Source organism: Venturia canescens, chromosome 5, assembly GCF_019457755.1.
Source record: "Venturia canescens isolate UGA chromosome 5, ASM1945775v1, whole genome shotgun sequence".
In the NCBI taxonomy this organism is placed as follows: Eukaryota; Metazoa; Arthropoda; class Insecta; order Hymenoptera; family Ichneumonidae; genus Venturia; species Venturia canescens.
Genome location: NC_057425.1, coordinates 4,319,677 through 4,338,892, shown reverse-complemented (window position 1 = coordinate 4,338,892; position 19,216 = coordinate 4,319,677). Strand labels below are relative to the sequence as shown.

Sequence of the window (19,216 nt, the reverse complement as noted above, 5' to 3'; positions counted from 1 at the left end):
TAATTACAAAATCGGTGGGATAAGGAAAGTAGAGATTGATGAAGTTATTTAAGAATATATTTTCGTTTGTCCCGATGTCACATTAAGCGTTAAGAACTATTTCATACTGATCAAGTGTTTTCTTCTAGTATATAGTCAATGCGTTTAAACCTATACACTTCTCGTATTTTCAAGTGTGAGAAAAATTTTGATGCTTTTCAATGAAGCTTCATGATTGTCCGCAATGACGAGACTGATATTATATTTATAATCGCACCGAAATGCTCACTGGATTGGGCGTTTTTTTCCTGTTAAAGTTTTCATCACTTTCGTAAGTATTTGGAATTAATAATAGATAAAATATTAATCGATCGATTAACTCTTGATTCTTCACGAATCGAAGTGACTTTTTGACACAGAAATTCCAAAATTCGCTTGCTTCGACTACTCTATTGTTTTGTTGTCCTTTTAAAAAAAAGCTTAAGTCGATTTGGTTTTGAGATACAAAATACATGATAATTAAATGTAAAGGTTTCTGATATTTTTTCTCTCTAAATAACCTGAGATCTTGAATGAATTATGTTTCTCTTCTCATCGATGAAATAGTTAGTACAGTTTCATTTCACAACTCGTATTTGTTAGACAGTTTTATCTTCGAGCGAAGTATTAACTTTTCCAAAATAGACTGAAAAACTATCGCGTTCGCTATCTATCTCTACGTAAGCACAATCTTATTACATTCAGCTCGTATTGACTGAAAAAGTTGAAATTTCAATCGCATATGAGTCCACAGCTCTGAATTCAAAAAAATATATTTTTTTTTCTAATTCCAAAAATGACAATTTAACTTTCGAACAAGGCTCATATATTAAAAATTATTCAGAAAACTTTCAAATCAGAGTATACAGCTTGCAGAAGTGCCACTTTTTGAAATATTTCTTTGACGAGAAAATCGCAAGCTTACGAGTGTATAACATTCGAAAGATAAATTCCGTTTTACGTTACATATTTTCCGATCTTCCTATGACTAGATATTAATTCAACGATGTGCGTGTCTTGTACGTAGTACATAGTGTGTAACAACCGAGAGTTTCTTTACCAAATTTGACCACATTCCTTGATTTAAGGTACAACCATACGTGTTCAATTATTTAGCTGAATAAATGTTCTGCACTATTATTACGGTTGTCGGCTATTCTACGAAAGAAAATTCGGAATAACCGAAAGTGTATTCTAATCTCGCTACGAATCTCATGGATCTTGAAATCCCGAAAAATCTCGTTATTGTTATCGATTAATCCTTCGTCGAATCCTATTCGTATGATGTTGAGATAATCTATTCTAATTGGATATGCTCACATCAGTAATTCACCGTTAATTCGTCAGTTTTTCAATCCTCATCCGTGATTCTGACGATTTAGCACCGCGCTGTATGTATAATCTCGATAAACTCTTCCGACCTCAATCAATCGGTATTTGTTCCTCGATCAAATTATGCACCGCTTGATGATTGTGATCGGGGAACTTAATCGTATCTATCCAATGACGAAGACGTGCCCCTTTGCTGCTGCAGCTCAGCGTGAGACCGCCTATAATCAATGCGTTATACGATTGATTAACTTTCCTTCGATCAACGAGACAGAATACAAATATGTTTAATCAACCATTCTACTTTCAAACTACCTGAGTAATGAGGTCAGTTCATTTACACGTTCAATTTTAAGGCAAGTTTGTCATGAGGTTTCAAAATCATCTAAAAATTTCCTCATTTAGGAGTCTGTCCATCGTCCAATTTGTGAATAACGACAGGACGTGTTGCAATACGTTTATTGAAAAAAAGGAAACGAGACTTCTCGACATATTGAGTGAGAGTAATCCCGAGTTAGATATAATTGAGTGTGTTGACCGGCACGAATTTTAAATCCCGATTTGTAAAATTCGAAATATTTTTATTAAAATCCAAGTCATGGCTTTTCAAAACTATATAAATTAAATGTGTTTATTTTGTACCTAGATAATCGTTGCTCTTGCCGAAGTCCTTGTCCCAAACCGACATCACAAGAGCGAGACCGGTCAGATCCGTTAGCCGAATCTCGAAAGCGAACTCTTCGTTCCACTCGGGATTCAGAGTTTTCCATTTGACGCTCGTGCTGTGTACGTTGCTGTGGCTGTTGCGAGGTGACATTGCGAGCTTTTTGGAAGCTTTCTTTGCCACGGTATTCACGATCGTTGACTGGCCGAACGAGCTGTGTCGATGATGATGAGGATGATGAAGAACTACACCCGAGCTCGCGTCCTCCTTCTGTTGTTCTTTGGTCAAGCATAGCTTGACGAACGGGTCAGAAAATCCGTTGCTGTCCATGGACAGGAGGTTGATTGCGCGCTCCACCGTGACCAGTAAAACGCGCCGACGGGTGCTGTAACTCAGTGTCAGCTGAATTTGACCTCTGCCATTGGTACTGTCCTCGCCCCATATTTTCTCTTCCTGAGACACCTGAATCAATCATTTTATTGAATTATTTCAATTTGGACTCGACTTGTGAGGGGTCAAGCGATTAATCTTTTTCCGACTCACTGGACTGAGGGTTTTTTTTTTTTTAGAAATCCAGTTATTTCCGATAGTCTAAAGTAATGTGACAAATAATAATCATGACAGTGCTTCGTACCGGGTAATGGTCCTCCAGGAAGACGTTGTAATATCTCGTTTGATAAGGCGGTACTTCGTATAATGGAAATTTGGCTTCTCCTAGAAAGTCCCGTGCCACTCGATCGTCCTGCTGGATTAGAACGTGCAGAGCTCTGCCACTCTTCATCTGTGTGAACAAATTTATATTTCGATCATTCAGAATCCATCTTGGAGGCAAAATCTTCCTCAAATACGGATAGAAATGTCTTTACGTCGCTCTCCGTGATTCCGTAAAAGTTGAGCTGCTCGTTGAACTCGGGATCTCGCGTCTTGTGGACCGTTTTCGTTCTTAGAAGTTTTGTCGTCGTGCTCAAAGTTCTCGGCAGAATGTTGAGTTTGCAGAACGGATCCGCGAGACCATGAATGTCCATGGCTCGTAGGCCTCTTGCTCGTAATATTTTGCACTGGAGGCACTGAGCCACTGGCTCGTATCGCAACGAGATCTCCAGAGTTCCATACCCCGCCGTTTCTGCCATTGCTGAAAAATAGATAAATTCATCAGACAACGAGAGACTTATTGAGAAATTCCAGAAGCTTTGAAATCAGCCAAAAATTGCTGTCATGTTTTTGCACCTCGCAAGGTTGTCATGCTTTCAATATTTCGTTGTTCAGCCTTTCAATGGTACCAAAAATAAAATGTCTAGAAAACTCTAATTTTGGAAATAGGAATTAACGCGGAACTGACCCATTTGGTCGATCCTTGGCAACTGTTCGAGATGGTTGAGATTGGCGATCTTCGTGTCCCGATGACTGTGCCGATTTTTGTCGTGATGAGGGTGTTGATTCGCCAGTGCGAAGCTCGACTCGCTGCTCGTGTTCGGGGATCCTGCGGGCGACAGGAGCGCGTTCGGGCTGTCCCTGATTCGGGTGCTGCTGGTAGCGCTGCTGTTGTTGGTGCTCGCGTTGTTCCCGCTGGAATCGTGGTAGAGCAGAAAAGTATAAACGCTCGTTTTCCTGTCTTACGTCTCTACGTACCTGGCAAGATGTACCTGCGTGACGCTCGTGCTAAATTCACTCGTGCGTTCATTACTATCACGTTGTTCGTCGGCATTCGGACGACGGCTATTGTTTCGTTGACCATTGTTCGCGCTCGAACCGCTTTTCGATCGTATTGTGCTGGTGGACGTTGACGAGGAGACTCTTCGATTGGCCGTCTGTGAAACAGCGTTGTCCGCAGCTTCCGGTGGATTTTCGCTACTCGGACGACGCTCGTGTTCGCTCGTCGATGAATTACTCCTCACTCCCAATTGCGGCGGACGCATTTCTGTACTTTGACCGACTGGTGTCGTTGCTCCTTCGCTCGGGAAAACTTCCACTTCGCAATTTGCTGACAACAGGGACCTCGTTCGCGTCATACGACGCGTTGCTTCGTCGTCCGAAGACGAATCTTGTTCCGGTGGCTCTAACGACTTCGTACCACCCGTCAAAGTCCATCCCGATGCTCTTGATCCTGCTCTCGAACGACCCCGCTCCTAATTGTACCAATAAAAAGCTCAAATAGAACACGAAACTCTTCCAACTCTTAATTTTTCTCTTCCATTGTCACTATTATTTTTAATCGCATTTCACCGACGGTCAATCGTTAAAGAAGTTGTCTTCGATCTTTATTTTTAAATCGACACAATTATTTTGTTTCATCAACATGCTCGTTAGCAGTTTTATCTTGATTGGAAAATTTCATTGATAATTAAATGTTTCGACAATGAAATCGTCCGAATAAATCATCCAAAAATACGTCAAATAAATATCCATTTACAAGGAATCGAGCATTTCTGATCTGAGAGTTGAATTAAACTTGCCAATCCAACTCAATCGACATAAATCTTGTTGATTGATCGTAAATAATCGGTAATTTTGGAACTCACTTTCTTTTCCGGTAGAACGTACTTGGGAAGGCCCTTGAAGAACCAGGCTCCGCTCTTTTTCCACATTTCTCGTGTTTCAGCGCATATTCTGCACAGAAACCACTTGTTGTTCGAGCTGGGTGATTTTATTCGCAAATGTTGTGAGACATTGTGCTGATGTTGGGGCGTCGTGGCTCCGGTGCTCGTTGAAGTAGCCGAGCTTCCAGGTGTCAGGAGATACGAAGGCGTCGTTTCTATGCCGCACTTTTGACATATGTACTTCCGACAATCTCGGCAGAGACTGGGTCCGGCCCCAAGTACAGCAAACTTCTCACCGCAGAGAGCGCAAGAACAAACACATCCGTTGCTGCCGGAACATCGACTTCCGCAACTTCGGCCGCTTGATCTCGTCGTTGTTACAGTGCTAACGTTTCTCTTCATGTTTTCTAGTCGTTCCACCAGTTTCCCAACTCGTTCTTGTTCCGAGACGTCCAGAGCTTCTGCTCTTTGTATCACCTGAAATGTATTACGGATGAGAAATATCATTTGAAAATTCCTAGCTCGCTAATCTCCTGCGTGAGCATTTCTCGTAGCCAAACATTTAGCAAAATCTCAAAACTTACAAATTTGAAAACGTTTGACAATCATTTATCCGTTTTTTCGTTTCTTGGCTCACGGTTTTCTCATTTTTTTCAACAATTTTCACAATCTGAACGTACACCCTCAACGTAACGGTAAACGTCTCCGTGCGACGTCTTTCGATACGAGGAAACCAGGAAAAAATGTTTTTTCTTCTCTTTTTCTTGTATTTCAACGCGTACTTTTCGAGCTCATGAATTTCCAATGCTCCCGACCATTTTCCCTCCTTTTTCTGAGATTCTTCATGTTGAGTGTAAGGAAATGTTGGCCAGTATCTACACGATACGAACCTGAATAATTGAGGCTCTTTCGGCGTCCGTCAGAGCAAACGACGTCGAGGAAGACGACGTGGAATTCAAGTTCCCCGGGCATGATGCCGAGTACGTGTAATCGGTGAATCTGGAGTCGAAAGATCCGCTCTTCACTGACCAGCCCGTTCGCAATCTGTAATAAGAAATGAAAAAGAAAAGATAAACAATGAAGAATTCTCTTTCACATTCGGAACTCGAGAATAACTCGATTCTCACGTTTTGTCGCGTAATTGGAAATTTTTCTTATTCTCTCTGCAGTTCAACGAAACAAATTCAGTTGAAGCATTTTGTTGGAAGGTTCTAAACTTCTCAAAACTCCACTTCGATGGTGATTTAACAAATTGCAGAGAATTTAGAGTCATGGGTTGAAAAATTCATGCTGAAATGCATTTTGAGTATAAAACCCGAGAAAATGAGTTGTCGAAAGTGAACTCGGCGAGGCAACGAAAGAGCTGAACTTATTTCGTTGAGTAAACGAGACGATTGAAATAATAACGAAATCGTAGTGGGATCGGGCGAGAAAATGTATTCCAAATGATATCTTCGCCCAGGCAGGTTTACAAGCAGCGAGAGAGTTGATTGTCCAAAGTGAATTTAGTTCCAGACTCTTCAATCAAGTGAATCACTTAACTGAGTTTAGAGTTGCAGCAACAACAAGGAGTAAAACGAGGGAGAAGAATGGAAGAAAATAGTGAAATAAGCTTCGCGAGAAGCGAAGCGACGAGAGGAGGGTGGAGAGCGAAGAGAGAAAGTTTAGAGTTTGCAAACGCGCGTGCGATGCTGCGGGCTTATCACACGCGATGCCCGGGGTATAACGCACGCAGGAGAAAGAGAACACGAGCAGGCCGGCATGCCCCTGTTCCTGCTTCAGAGAGGGAGGCAACGTGCGTATCGATCGTTTCGTCTACCATACACGACTTTCCCTTCTTACCCGTGCGAGAAGAAAAAAAACACTCGAATAGAAGAAACAGGAAAAACAAACGATCGCTGCTCTCTGCCGTTTCGCCGATCCGTTATCGCTCTCAAATCAGTCGAAGCTCTCCGCGGTTCAACTGCGCTTTTTCACTCGCGTTTAAACGAATTACTTTGAGAGAAAGAATTGATGAATGAGCGAATTTAAAAGAGCTTGAAGACCGAATTTCACGGTTTTTCAATTGCTCATGGAATTCTTTGTTCTCTTTTACATTTGGACTTTTTCTCTCGCTGCGAAGGGATAAAATCGGAAAATTCATTCACAAAATACCAGTGAAATTACGCTCGGATATTTCTCAAAATTAAATCTCATATTTATTCATGGGATTCCGGAGGAATCACGCTCCAGATTGTCTGGCAATTAAAACGAACAGTTTCCCATATTCATCGAACTTCACCGTCGTTATTTTAACCTCTGCGAATATTGTTCCACCCACAATGGGGAATTAATTGTGTCGAGTATCCACCAGATATTATATGGACGAGCTTACCAAATGGCAAAATTGGCTGCACCTGCGATAAATACGAGCAGGCTTCTGCTTTCACTCCGAGCAATAACGGCAACTGCTCCTAACCAGCGTAGTTTACATGCACGAGTTTCGTTTTCAGTGCTGTTTCTGCGGGCCGGTTTCACTCGACCGTTAGATTCTGCATTTTTGTTTCGAAAAGTCGATGCATCGCGAGTTTACATGATTTTTTCAAAAACCACGAGAACCTCTTTTTGGTAAACTTATTTTCAGAACGAAGAAGATCCATCTTCGAGCGAAATTCGAACGGATTTTTTATCCGTAAACAAAACACCCGTTTCTCTTTCGTATTCGCTCGATTTTGCTCGTTTTGAACGATTTAAAAAAAAACGCTGCACGGAGAAAACAGATTCGTTTCGCATAGTGAGGAATATATTATTTTTCAAAAATTTTCTATTTAGGCACCGATTAAAAACAGCGTAGTATTTTTTGAATTTTTCTATTTTTCATCCCTTCAATTATAAACAGCTTTATGCCGATAGCAAAAAGTGTGTTATTCGTCATGTCAGACTAGCACTTCCAATAAGTGGAAATGTATTGTAAATCACAAATTTTTTTACCATACACATAGTTTTATTCAGGGTTGCGCGAGCATACTTTCAATATAAACATTTGAAGTGACTGAAAACATTTTTTACTATGCTTATGGAGAAAAACACTCTTAAGGAGGGTGGATCGCGACGACGCAACGTTGCCTGCTAAACCATGTTAAAAATATTATGAATTTCAAAATGGTAAGAGTTTCATAAAATTTGGTAAATGTATTATTTAAGGAAGTTGAGGCATTAGAATGAAAATGATGCCATCGCTTTTAAACCGATTGCATCTTATAAAGTGAAGTGTCAAAAAAAAAAAATCAGTTAAATTTTCAGACAGTTTAGGAGCGTCGTTGCTGAGATAAATCAATAACAATTTGTGCCAAATAACATGTAATCTTATAGAAGTCAAGACACATTCAGTGATATCTCCGTTAAAAATGATGCTAAAAATATGAAATTTTTTGAGCAACATGAGCAAGGCTTGCCGAATAATGTCAATCAATTTTTTTCAGATTTATTAAGAGATTTGCTGAGATTATATTAATAATGATCTGTTTCCCGTGCAGTTTTTTGAGGCTAGGATCGTCACCGTTCGCGTTTTCGACTGAGCTTTCACCAGTTTTTCGTCTTTTTTCCCCAACTTTTCTTTAAAGTGTATGCAACATTGTCAAACTATAAACTGGCCTAACTTTTGGGTAAAAAATGACTGTACAGCCTCAACTTCCTTAAAAATATATAAGACAACATAAATTTTTTTAGATTTTTCTACCACATAGCGCTCGAGTAATTGAACACTAAAGTTCACGTGTATAAGCATAGAGTTTACATACATACAGTAAATGTACATCTCGTGCATAAGAACTTCGATTTAAGGCTCAATTGTGCGATAACCATGTGGTAAAAAAAATTGTATTTGTGCACTCGATGCCAAAGAATGTTATGACGAAATTTGATCGAATTCTGATTATTTTGATTTCGCGATTCTTTTAACAAAAGGTATGAGTATTGGTCTTTTTACTATGGTGGATGGAACAGTTCTTAAGATGATGGATCAGTCGGTAATCACAACCGTGAGTGCGAGAGAGATAGCTGCAAATTTTGAAAAGGAAATTTTTCCACATCGTTCGTCTGATCGAAAAAATAAAAATGTCATCGGATTTTTGCAATCGTGCTGCGTACGATGACATTTTTATTATTTTAATCGGACGAACGATGTCGAAGAGTTTCAATTTCAAAAATTCGAGGTGTGATTACCGACTGATCTTAAGGGTGAATGATACAAAAGTCGAAATAATTAGAAATTGATCAAATTTGGTGATAATGTTCTTCAACATCAAGTGCGAAAACACAAATTTTTTCAAAATTTTCTTCTGTTTAGTTATCAAGTAATTACGCATTAAAGCAGATTTCTTATGCCCGGAATGTATACCTATATATATGGAAACGCTATGCTTATACACGTGAACTTTAGTGATCAATTACTCGATAACTGTACAGAAGAAAAATCTTAAAAAATTTGTATTGTCAAATTTGGCACTAAAGAATATGTTCACCAAATTTTATAAAATTCTCATCATTTTGAATTTTTTTATGTTTTTAGCATGGTTTAGCATGGCAACATTGTATCGCCTGTGCAATATATCCTTAATACTGCTCTTCGAATTAATGCTGCAATTGTCCACATTCTGTTGGCTAGTGAAGCGAGCGCGTCGTCTAATCTCCACAGTTTCGATAGGAAGATAAAAAAAGCGTGAGGAACGGTTGCGAAGTACTTACTTGGCTCTGAGGGCGAGTTGTCGATCGTTTGGGCAGACCCACCTGGCACCCTTGCTTCCTGAAGTGCCGTGCGTTGTGTCCATCGTTGAAAAAGTTGTTCGAAAGAAGAGTCGAGTGGAATAATAACGGAGACGAAACGAATAAGTGTTCGGCGCAAATCAGCGGGGGGGTGAAGGTTCACGCGGCGATTAAGGGTCCCTGAGCATCAGCCTTTCGTCCATGTTCTGCGGAATAGAAAGACAAAATGATTGATTTTTATTTTATTCGTTAATCTACATTCGAATCTCGGAATGAAGCGATTTAAACGAAGATCGAATTCCTCGTTTGAATCGAAAGTCCCACGAGTTAGTGGTGCTCGTCGAGCAATCGCGTTGCCGAACGATTCGATCGAATGGCGAGAAAACAATTGGGCCAGGAAAGCAGTTGTTCGGGGGCGTCATTCCGTCAGAATCGTCCAAGGCATTATTCATTTGGCGCAGGCAGAGAATGCGACGGCGCGATTAATCGCAGCTCCGTTTAGTTTTTCTAGCGGAGCAAAGGAGCGCGGGTGAACGCGTGAATTTCATTATAGCTTTTATACGAGCCGCGATAAATCGCGGGGGGTTTGAACGGCGAGTGACGAGCGAGGCGATCTTTCCTACGATGTTTCTGTGGCCGAATTATTCTCCAGAATCATAAAGGGGTCCATGAACCTGAGATTTATCGTCGCGGGGTTAATCGAGTGCTCGCGATCATTTTGGTGCGGCGTTGATAAAAAAGGGGGACGAAGGCCCAGCAGTTTCGCGTCGACGCGATGAAATTCGGAGCTTCCGCCTGCTACTTTCGACCCTCTGGAATATTTCGCCGGGAATGAGAGGCGGGGAGAAAATGAGAATAACGGCGACGTGCGCGCCGAGCGAAATAAAAGTCATCCCGAGGATTCCCGCGGTTGAGTTCTCGCCCGAGCGAGAAGAGGCTGCTGCGGATGAGAATAAAGGCCGCATTGGAAACGTCGACACAGAGAATGCGGAGCACCAACTCCCTCCGCGGAGCTCGGCAAATATGCGGGCGAGAGGGAGAGCGCGAAATCGGGAGGTAAAACGCCGGATACCGGGAGCTTCCATCCGCGCCCGGGTGACCCAATTCCACGCCGCGTGTAGCGCCGGGGATAGCACGAGGAAAAAGTACACACGTACGTGCATCAATGTGCGCGCGGGGAGAAGCGCGCCCGTAAATGTATGGGAAAATGTGGATTCCCGACGACCCTGGCCCCATAACCGCCACGGAGAGAGGCCAGGGCCACCCCCGGATCCTTCCAACTCCGTCAAGGTCAAGCCTGCTTGTGCGCATGGACCAGCCTGCAGCTCTCCGCCCCCCTCTCGCTCTCTCTCTCTCTCTGCCGGCATTCTCTGTGCACGCACCTTCGTTTTTTCTCTTCCCATTATTCCCTTTTTCCCACTGTGCATCCGCAACTATAAGTGGAAAAAGTGAACTCGTCACGAATCCCTTTCCCTCTTTCCCGGCAGCCTTCTTCCTCGTTGCTTAGCTTCAATTTAAGGTGGAAAATTTATCTTGACTGGCGAGCCCGATGTTTGGCGGAATTTCCCTCGTTTCGGGAGGGCGACTCGTCCGGGCGCAGTGGGCGGCTGTTTCGCCATTTTCTTCCCCCTGGAAATGACTGTTTTCCAAGTTTTTTTCGATCCTTTCTCCACTTCCAAGCTCTTTGTCTTCTCCTCGAGTCTTTCTACCAGCAATTCAATTTCCTCGAAATAACTGGATGGAAAGTGTGGCGTTTATCGAAATGGGGACAAACCGGAGGCGCAGCTGAATTGTAATTGATATTTTTGCCTCCCCGGGATGCTCCCGCCGAACGCCCTCCGCGCTCACCGGAGAATCGAGTCCATTCTCTTTTTCTCTCCACACGCGTTACCCTTTACTCGAGCTCGCCCGACGTATAGACTCTCGTTAATTGAGACGACGAGCTCACTCGAGAAGCAGAAAGAGCGGAGCGAGACACCCCGCAGTTTCGACCGTAAAGCTTCTCCCTCGATAAATTGGGGCACGACGAACGGTGGAGGAAACAAAAATTCGCTTCCCTTCCCCGCAAATTCTCTTCAGAATTTCTTCGAGCGTAGTTCTCACTTCGTACAACTTTTCAGATCGAGAAAATCCTTCGAACCTCGAGCTTATTTTTTTTCAAGCGAGTTCTTACAGGAGGAACATATTCCTCGATTTTTTGACGAGAAATGAAAGACCGCGTCGTGACAACCCGGTCAGGAACCCCGTAAATAATCTTGGTCGCGAGCGTTGAAAACCAAAAGCCGCGACAATTTATAGGCTCGCGCGGAGCTCGAGGACACGTCGCAGGTCCGCACTGCGTTTACAGCCGCAGGAGCGATCGTATCGAGTTAATTGAAGAATAAATGTTGAGAGGAAGCCCAAAGAATGCCGCAGAAGCAAACGGTTATGAAGAGGAATTGACGGAGATGAAAATAATCGATCTTTTCACACGGAGGAACGAACAAACGAGCCCGTTCCTTTTTATGGGAGCTCGCCTCGTTTTCGAGCCTCCTGATTAATGTTTTACGATTAGGATCCTGAATTTCCACCCTCTCGGTGGCCGGCGACGGGAATAGGCTTCATCCCCCGTCTTCTCGTGGCATCTCTACCAGGGAAAGTATATTTCGAGGCTGCAGAAGAGGCTTTCGTGCCTTTCGTGCGCTTTTCACGCTTGGCCACACTTCGAGGCTCCCTCTTTGCGCCTCAAATCCCTCGGGGTGGTTCCCACGGTTATAAACGGATTTTACTCTCGATCCTGCAGAAGCGTTACGCCGAGTAGCGACAAACGATCCTCGATAGCTCCGACTCGCATCCGAATTCGACGTCGACTCAGCTCTTCCACCATTTTTGACAATGTATCTTCTCAAACCTGAAATAATTGTTTTCACCTCAACTCTTTTTATTTTCATTTTTATTCTCACTTTCTCTCTGTACTCCAGCCTAATTTTAGTTTTAGTTTTAGTTCTAGTTTTAGTCTAGCTTAATGGTCTACTTTATTACACTAATCTTCGACATTTGTTTTGATTATTTTGATTTTAATTTTTTTTTTGCTTCTACTTTTAGTGTATACCTCCTTCGTTTGTTTGTTCTTCATGCTGTGTATCAACTTCATTATTATATTTTATTTTATATTATTATATTTTATTTTTATTTTTACTTTATATTTTTGTTATTATATAGCTTCATTTGTCTCTGCTTGTATCATTTCTTATCTTTTGCCCTTTGGAGTATACTCCGCGGCATAATAAATGTAATCAATCAAAACCATTTTTAATTACAAACCTCTTTTTCCTCTCCTTAATTAAGGAGTTTCGGTACAAAAGTCTAAATGTTAAGAAATTTATCAGATTTCGTGATAATGTTCTTCAACATCGAGTCCAAAAACACACATTTTTTCAAAATCTTCTTCTACTTTAGTGAACTTTAGTGATCAATTACTCGATAACTGTGTAGAAGAAAAATCTTTGAAAATTTTTATTGTCAAATTTGGCACTAAAGAATACGTTCGCCAAATTTTATAAAATTCTTAACTTTTTTAAATTTTTCATGTTTTTAGCATGGTTTACAACTGTGCAGAAGAAAAATCATTGAAAATTTGTATTGTCAAAATTGGCACTAAAGAATACGTTCGCCAAATTTTATAAAATTCTTAACTTTTTGAAATTCTTTATGTTTTTAGCATGGTTTAGTATGGCAACGTTGTATCGCCTGTACCGAAACTCCTTAAGGTAATTCTATCGCCAGGCTTAGTTCATAAGATAAAAAAAAAAAAATTTACGCCGTACTTAAACCTTTAATAAAGGGCTGTGTCAAATTTCAGGGTCGCTTATCGACCCAATTTCAGAGAAATTAATTATTAAAATTGGTGGTTTTCGTGAAGGAATTTCAAAACAGCATACAAAAACCTAACTTCCGGTTGCTACAAAAGGGTATATTTGCCTAGAAATCCATAAAATTCTGGAAAAAAACTGCAATTCGTATACTTAACACTTGTAGTAATCTAATACTCCCAAAAAAAGTTGCCCTTACCGGCCTATTTTTTACGGAATATTAAGTTTAATTTGAACTTCCGGCATTGGATTTCCTACGACTCGCTATGATAAAGAGATATGACAGTAAGGCATCAGCTGAGTGCAGTCCTAACCTCAATTTGACAGGTCAGCAGGAAAGAGGTTGAACACTCACGAGTGGTCGAGTAGAAAAAGACGGAGAGAACACGACGCTGAAGTTTCCAACGTTGGAGACCAACGAAATGAATGAAAACAAAATGATACATTCATCAGTTTTTTATTTCACAAATCATAATTGTGTAGATTGAAAAACTACGAAGTATAAATTCGGCAGGAAATAAATTGGAGGATTGCTGGAATTATTGAACAATTTTTTAGATCATTTCGTTGGACTCCAACGTTGGAAACTTCAGCATCATGGAGAGAACCGGTCTTGCCAAACGTAAACCTGCATGGGGATACTACGCGAAACGTTGGACTAACTTTTTTAAAAATTTTTATAATCCAGTACGAACATTCATTTAAAGGATTACATATGGAAAATTTTACTTATAAGAAATAATTTTTTTCATATGTCAATAATATTAATTACTATAAGTCTTAACTATTAGCAGTGGTATGACTAGACTGAAGCGATAGAGTTAACGACGCTGAAGTTTTCAACGTTGGAGTCCAACGAAATGAACGAAAAAAAGGTTTGTAATTCACCAATTTTTTATTTCACGAATCGTTGGTGCAGCTTGAAAAACTACGAATCGCAAATTTGGCAGGGAACAAAATAGGAGAATTACTGGAATTATTGGAGAGTTTTTTTCGATCATTCCGTTGGACTCCAACGTTGGAAACTTCAGCGTCATTAGAATTACCTTAAGGGCTGTCAATAAAAATTGCTCGGATGAATTTGAGGGGAGTCCTGCTTTAAAAGGTCGAAAAAATCGAGTGGTTTCTCGGTTTCTTTCTGACGGACGGGGATGACTCAGCATAGCGAACTTTGCGGTATAGTTTCGAGGATTTTTCAAGAGTACAAACGTTTTTTTCGCAAAGTCTGATTGTCCGAGTTTCTCAGTTCAGGAGATCGTAATTGATCTCCGAAACGAGAATTCCAAATTTCTTCTCCATTTTCACACACTTTCTTTCCATACGAACTTATAAAAACCCGAAAAAGTTGCGAAATTCTATATTTTAAGGGAGTTTGAAAAAAAAACGCTTCTAAAGAAGAAGAATTTCGAAATTTTTTCCGGTTTTTAAGCTTCGCGTGCGGAAGAAAAATATACGAAAATTTGTGTACTTTTGAAATAAGCTTGAAACCACACCTGAAAATTCGCTGCGCCGAGTTATTTGCGTCCATCTTGAAAACATTCGTGAAAATAGTCGATTTTTTTGACTCTCAAAGCAGGAGCCTTGAACAAAAACTTGTACGCATTTTATTGCATGCTCAAAAGACCCGAAAAACAATGTTTAATAAGATTTTTTCGTGGTATTTTATTGTGCAATGGTGCGTTGGAAAGGGCGGCCCTCGAATCGGCGTTGACAGCAAATCTCAAAAATGAAACGTCTCAGGACAAAAAACCAAAAAGGTTCTCAAAATATATGCTATTCGCTGTCGCGCATGACGCAGGAGATTTTCAAAATATTGTTTAGGAAAAAGTGGCGAGCATTTGAAGAAAAAATCACAATTTTTGTGGATTTCTCAATGGGAAATTATTTATAAAAGAAAAAGAACAAAAAAGTTATGAAAAAACTGCTACGTCGTGCTGAAAACGTGCGTTTTCCCTACAAAATGCAATTTGAATCGAGCCGCTGGGTTAAAAAACTCTTTCCGTTCTACTGCCGATTCAAGGGGTGCCCCATTTTCGTACAAAAAAATGGCATGAAAACATTTTTTTTTTAATTTCATGTAAAAGTTTCGTGCGAGTGCATTCGAGCAATTTTTATTTATAAAAGAAAGAAAAAAACACCTAAAATTCCAACGTTTACACTGTTTCTCCAAAGAATCGGAGAAAGGACAAAAATCATTTTTGTACGCCCAAAAAGATTTTCCAAAGAGTCGAAGAAGCGAAAAAGGATTTTTCACTGGAGAAATTTTGTTTATTTTCGAGCCTGTTGTGAAAATTTTGGTCCGAATGAGCGTTGGAAAATGATTTTTCGTTAAATTTTCGTTGATGGTGAGTAAATATTGGACTTGACCGAAGAAAATCGATGCGCGTTGGTTCATATAGCTTTCTCCCACGTTCGTGCTATTCACGTAAGTACTGCACGCAGAAAGTTCTTACGAAAAAAAGGCAAGCTACGTACGAGCGAGTTTTTATTGCGTTGGAGTACGAGCTGACATTTCGAAAGAAAAAGCCATTGGCCTACTCCATTTGGAAGTGACAATTTCAATTTTAAACGAAAAACTTTGGTAGCCTCTCTTTTTTAAAGTGTATGCAAACATGCACTTTTCCACTCAATGAATAAATGATGATTTTGGGAAAAGAGACTCTCACGCACGGAAACTTCGGGGGCCTTGAATTGCCGCAGAGTGTTGTCAAGGCTCGAGCTTTTATCGCGTCAACATCGTGACAGCGCGGGAGAAGTGCAACGTGCACTTAAAGTCAAATTAATCACTGCTCGACTCTCGGTTTGTCCAACGTTCGTAAATTTTAATCACTACGAGACAGTTTTACAAAGATATTTCATTCGAAGGATATAGAAAAAATAATAATAAAAATAATAATAAAATTTTTGAATACTCGCCATCCACACTTCCATCCGGAGCTCATCCGGATCGATTTGTTCAAAAATCGATTGAAGCGCAAAGGTTTTATTGTGAAAAATAAGTAGTTCATATCCGTATTACGGGAGACGATCGAAGAGCGCATTTCCATCGAGCCGCGTGTCGTTTCGAACCGTAATATTTAAAAGTTTTATAAATCGGTATAGCCATCTCTTTCTCTCTGATTATAGTTTTTATTTATAGCCTCAACTCTCTCTCCATCTCAAAGCGCCGCTCACACTCTCTTACACAAATTGCAGCGTTTAACCATAATAATGATTTTTTTTGCACCGACCTCCCCCTTCTCCTCCCCGCCCCGTTCTCTAGTATTGGTATGACACACTTTTTACATGATAATAGTTGTTCTCGTACTAGCGCGAACTAAAGTTTCATAAAATAGGACGTTACGCGAGGACGCAACGTAAAACAGTCGATATCTAATCAGGCTGGCCCGACAACCGCCGAGCGACCATTTCATTTGGCTCATTAGAAAAATTCACGATTTTCAAACACGTAGCCCATTGCGGCGTGCTTCAATCGAACAATTTTTGGGCTGTCAATTTAAAATGAATCTTGCTTTAAATATTGAACTCGAAATTCTTTTGTTTCTGGGAAAAAATAGCGAGAACCCGTCAAAAATAACGAATGTACACGGATCGATGCGATTCGACGAATTTCGTCCCGATACCGAGAAGTGTGGCAGGAACGTTGCCAACTGTCAATTTCCGAGAATCCGAAGCGTCCCGTCGTTCGAACTCGTAGAACGCTTTCGTTATTTAACGAAAAAAAAAATCTGTAAGGACTCTTCGATCGGGAAAAAAGTTGGTGGAAAATGAAAATAATTGCACGAGCCCAAACTCGGGATTAGCGAACAGCTGTTTGACCGTTTATTAGCTTACGCGTTAACCAAGTGCAAATTGGGTTGAGATAATGAAAATAGAGTCGCTTGACACCGGACGAAGCGCTTTTGTTCAACTGCCGGTCGAGCACGTCCTTGTGAGAAATTTCTCACCTCGGTTTATTATCAAATTGCGTTCATTCAGAATGAAATAACGTCGAAATGTCGTGTGTTTCGAAAGATAAACCGTATCGCTATGTTGTTCCTTTGGAACGCACGACAGCCGTTAATTAATTTATATAGAGACGCCGAGATGCAGAGGAAATTGAATTAAAGATGGGAATCGAGAGGATCTATAACGGAGGCACTCATCACTCATCGAGAATCTGCCACGAATCTATGTGACGTTTATCGGATATTCGCCGCTACACTCGATGAATACATAAATGCATTTACGTCGGTCTATAAATACAACATTGACTACACAGAAAATTGAATTTCTGTCACGAGCGGTTGCCCAGTGTTGACATTCAATTTTCAAAAATAATTCAATCTCCACACACTTTTTTTAACTCCACCGAAGTCTCCGAGGGAATAAACACATCCTTTCGCATGGGAAATAAAAAAGGGAAAAAAATTTCTCGAACGCTGTACGACAATAAAACAGAATGAAACAAAAATATGTTTCGAGATGTATAGTTTACAAAATACTCACAGACTGGTCGATTTTCGGCTGTTGCTTCTCTCTCCTTTCTTCATATTCTTCGACGAAATACTTTTTACAGATTTACAGAAGCTCGATCGAACGTTTTATATGTGTACGATTATAAATAAAAACTGTCGTTGCAGTTGTTTCTAATGAATCACAGATCGTGCGTTGAGAAATGTAAATTTTCTTAACGGCTCATTTTTTCGTGCTATCGGCCAATTCTTAGGGCTGACATACCGTTGTTTCGTTTATATTTAGGGTTAGGAATTCAAGTTTTATTTACAATTTGACGAATTCATTCAATCACTGTAAGAAAGGGACAAAACTACACTGTGCTAACAGCTTTTCCTACGCGGTTTCTAAGCTTCACTGTGGCCGTCTATACCGGTGGTGTCTAGACTACTGCTGCTGTCCGATCGACAGGTGGCCGCTACTATAGTTCGGGACGAAGAGACTACGCTAAGCAGCGCACACGTAGCAAAAGCTCTGTCTCGACTATGCCGACGGACGACGCATGATTGCCAAGAGGGCTGAGGGCTGAGGAACTGAGAAAATACTGGAGAGGGAGCCGGGCATAGGGAAGGGGAAAAAGAGAAAGGTTCACTGTCGATTGATAGCGATGCGAAAGGAGAAAAAAGCGTGAAAAGGACGACAGTAGCTTTCGGGGATCTCGGAGATGGGCTATTCAGGGACGTAACTTTTTTAAGGTCTGAAACGTTTCCTCTGAGACCCTTCGAATGTCGAAGTCGTTCAATTAATCGGTTACAAAAAATACAAATTTACAAAATCGTTAAATAAGCGTCGTCGATTTATATATTTGTCCGTGTGATCGAACCGTTTGTTATCAAAATTCAGTATGGGAAATTATTTAATGCTTCAATTAACCGTTAATCACTTTCGAAAATCGCCGAATATAATTATCGGTTTTCGATTATTTTTGCCTTAAACTTTAATATAAAATAATAATTCATGAAAATCAGCGGTTTCTTTGCTATGATTTTTTTCGAAAATAATTAATTGCATATTTTGTATGCTACTTCTTGATGCACCTATGTCGTTCGTGAGACGTGGAAAACTTGCCAAGTTGCGCCCCCCAACGCTAGGTCTACTGAAAAAAAAATCTACTTGATTCGACACTCTCGGACAATCCCATTCGTGTGTCAAGGAAATTTGTTTTTTCTATATTTTCCAAAAATAAATCGAATACGTCAATTTAAACTGGAATAAACGGCAAATACTTTGTTCTTTTCACCCCACAAGAGTATATACTTATAAGACTCATGACATCAAAAATTAGTTTCGAAATAGGAAAATCGTGGTTAAGGATGAACCTTTGCGAATTTCGTTCCATATGGTACGGTGCGTTCTCTCAGCGAATCGTATTTTACGAAACCACGGTGGAAACTCAATTTGAAAGAAAAAGGAGTTCTTCGTTCCATTCATACTTGAGAATTTAAGTGAGACGAAACTTCTTTATAGCCGGTGAATGTAGAACTGCATATACAGTCGACACTACGTGGCCCATTGACGACAGCTCAAGGTTTTTTGAGGGCTGAGGGCACGTATGGCACGTATAGAGCATTTTTGATCCA

General features: G+C 40.5%; 1 protein-coding gene across 2 annotated transcripts; it reads right to left on the bottom strand.

Annotated features, from left to right (window-relative positions):
- Window positions 1-39: 39 nt before the first annotated feature.
- On the bottom strand, window positions 40-18,124 carry Rph (Rabphilin). Of its 2 annotated transcripts, XM_043420753.1 has the most exons (10): window positions 17,631-18,124; window positions 9,274-9,497; window positions 5,439-5,592; window positions 4,531-5,025; window positions 3,641-4,137; window positions 3,351-3,577; window positions 2,878-3,143; window positions 2,646-2,792; window positions 1,990-2,473; window positions 40-1,568 (listed from the first exon to the last, which is right to left on the bottom strand). In XM_043420753.1, exons 2-10 carry the CDS (start codon window positions 9,354-9,356, stop codon window positions 1,441-1,443), a joined length of 2,481 nt encoding a protein of 826 aa, XP_043276688.1. In that variant the 5' UTR covers window positions 9,357-9,497; window positions 17,631-18,124; the 3' UTR covers window positions 40-1,440. The 2 variants fall into 2 exon arrangements, with proteins under 2 accessions (XP_043276688.1, XP_043276689.1); XM_043420754.1 differs by lacking the exon at window positions 40-1,568 and having other exon boundaries at window positions 2,185-2,473; window positions 3,655-4,137.
- Window positions 18,125-19,216: the final 1,092 nt, after the last annotated feature.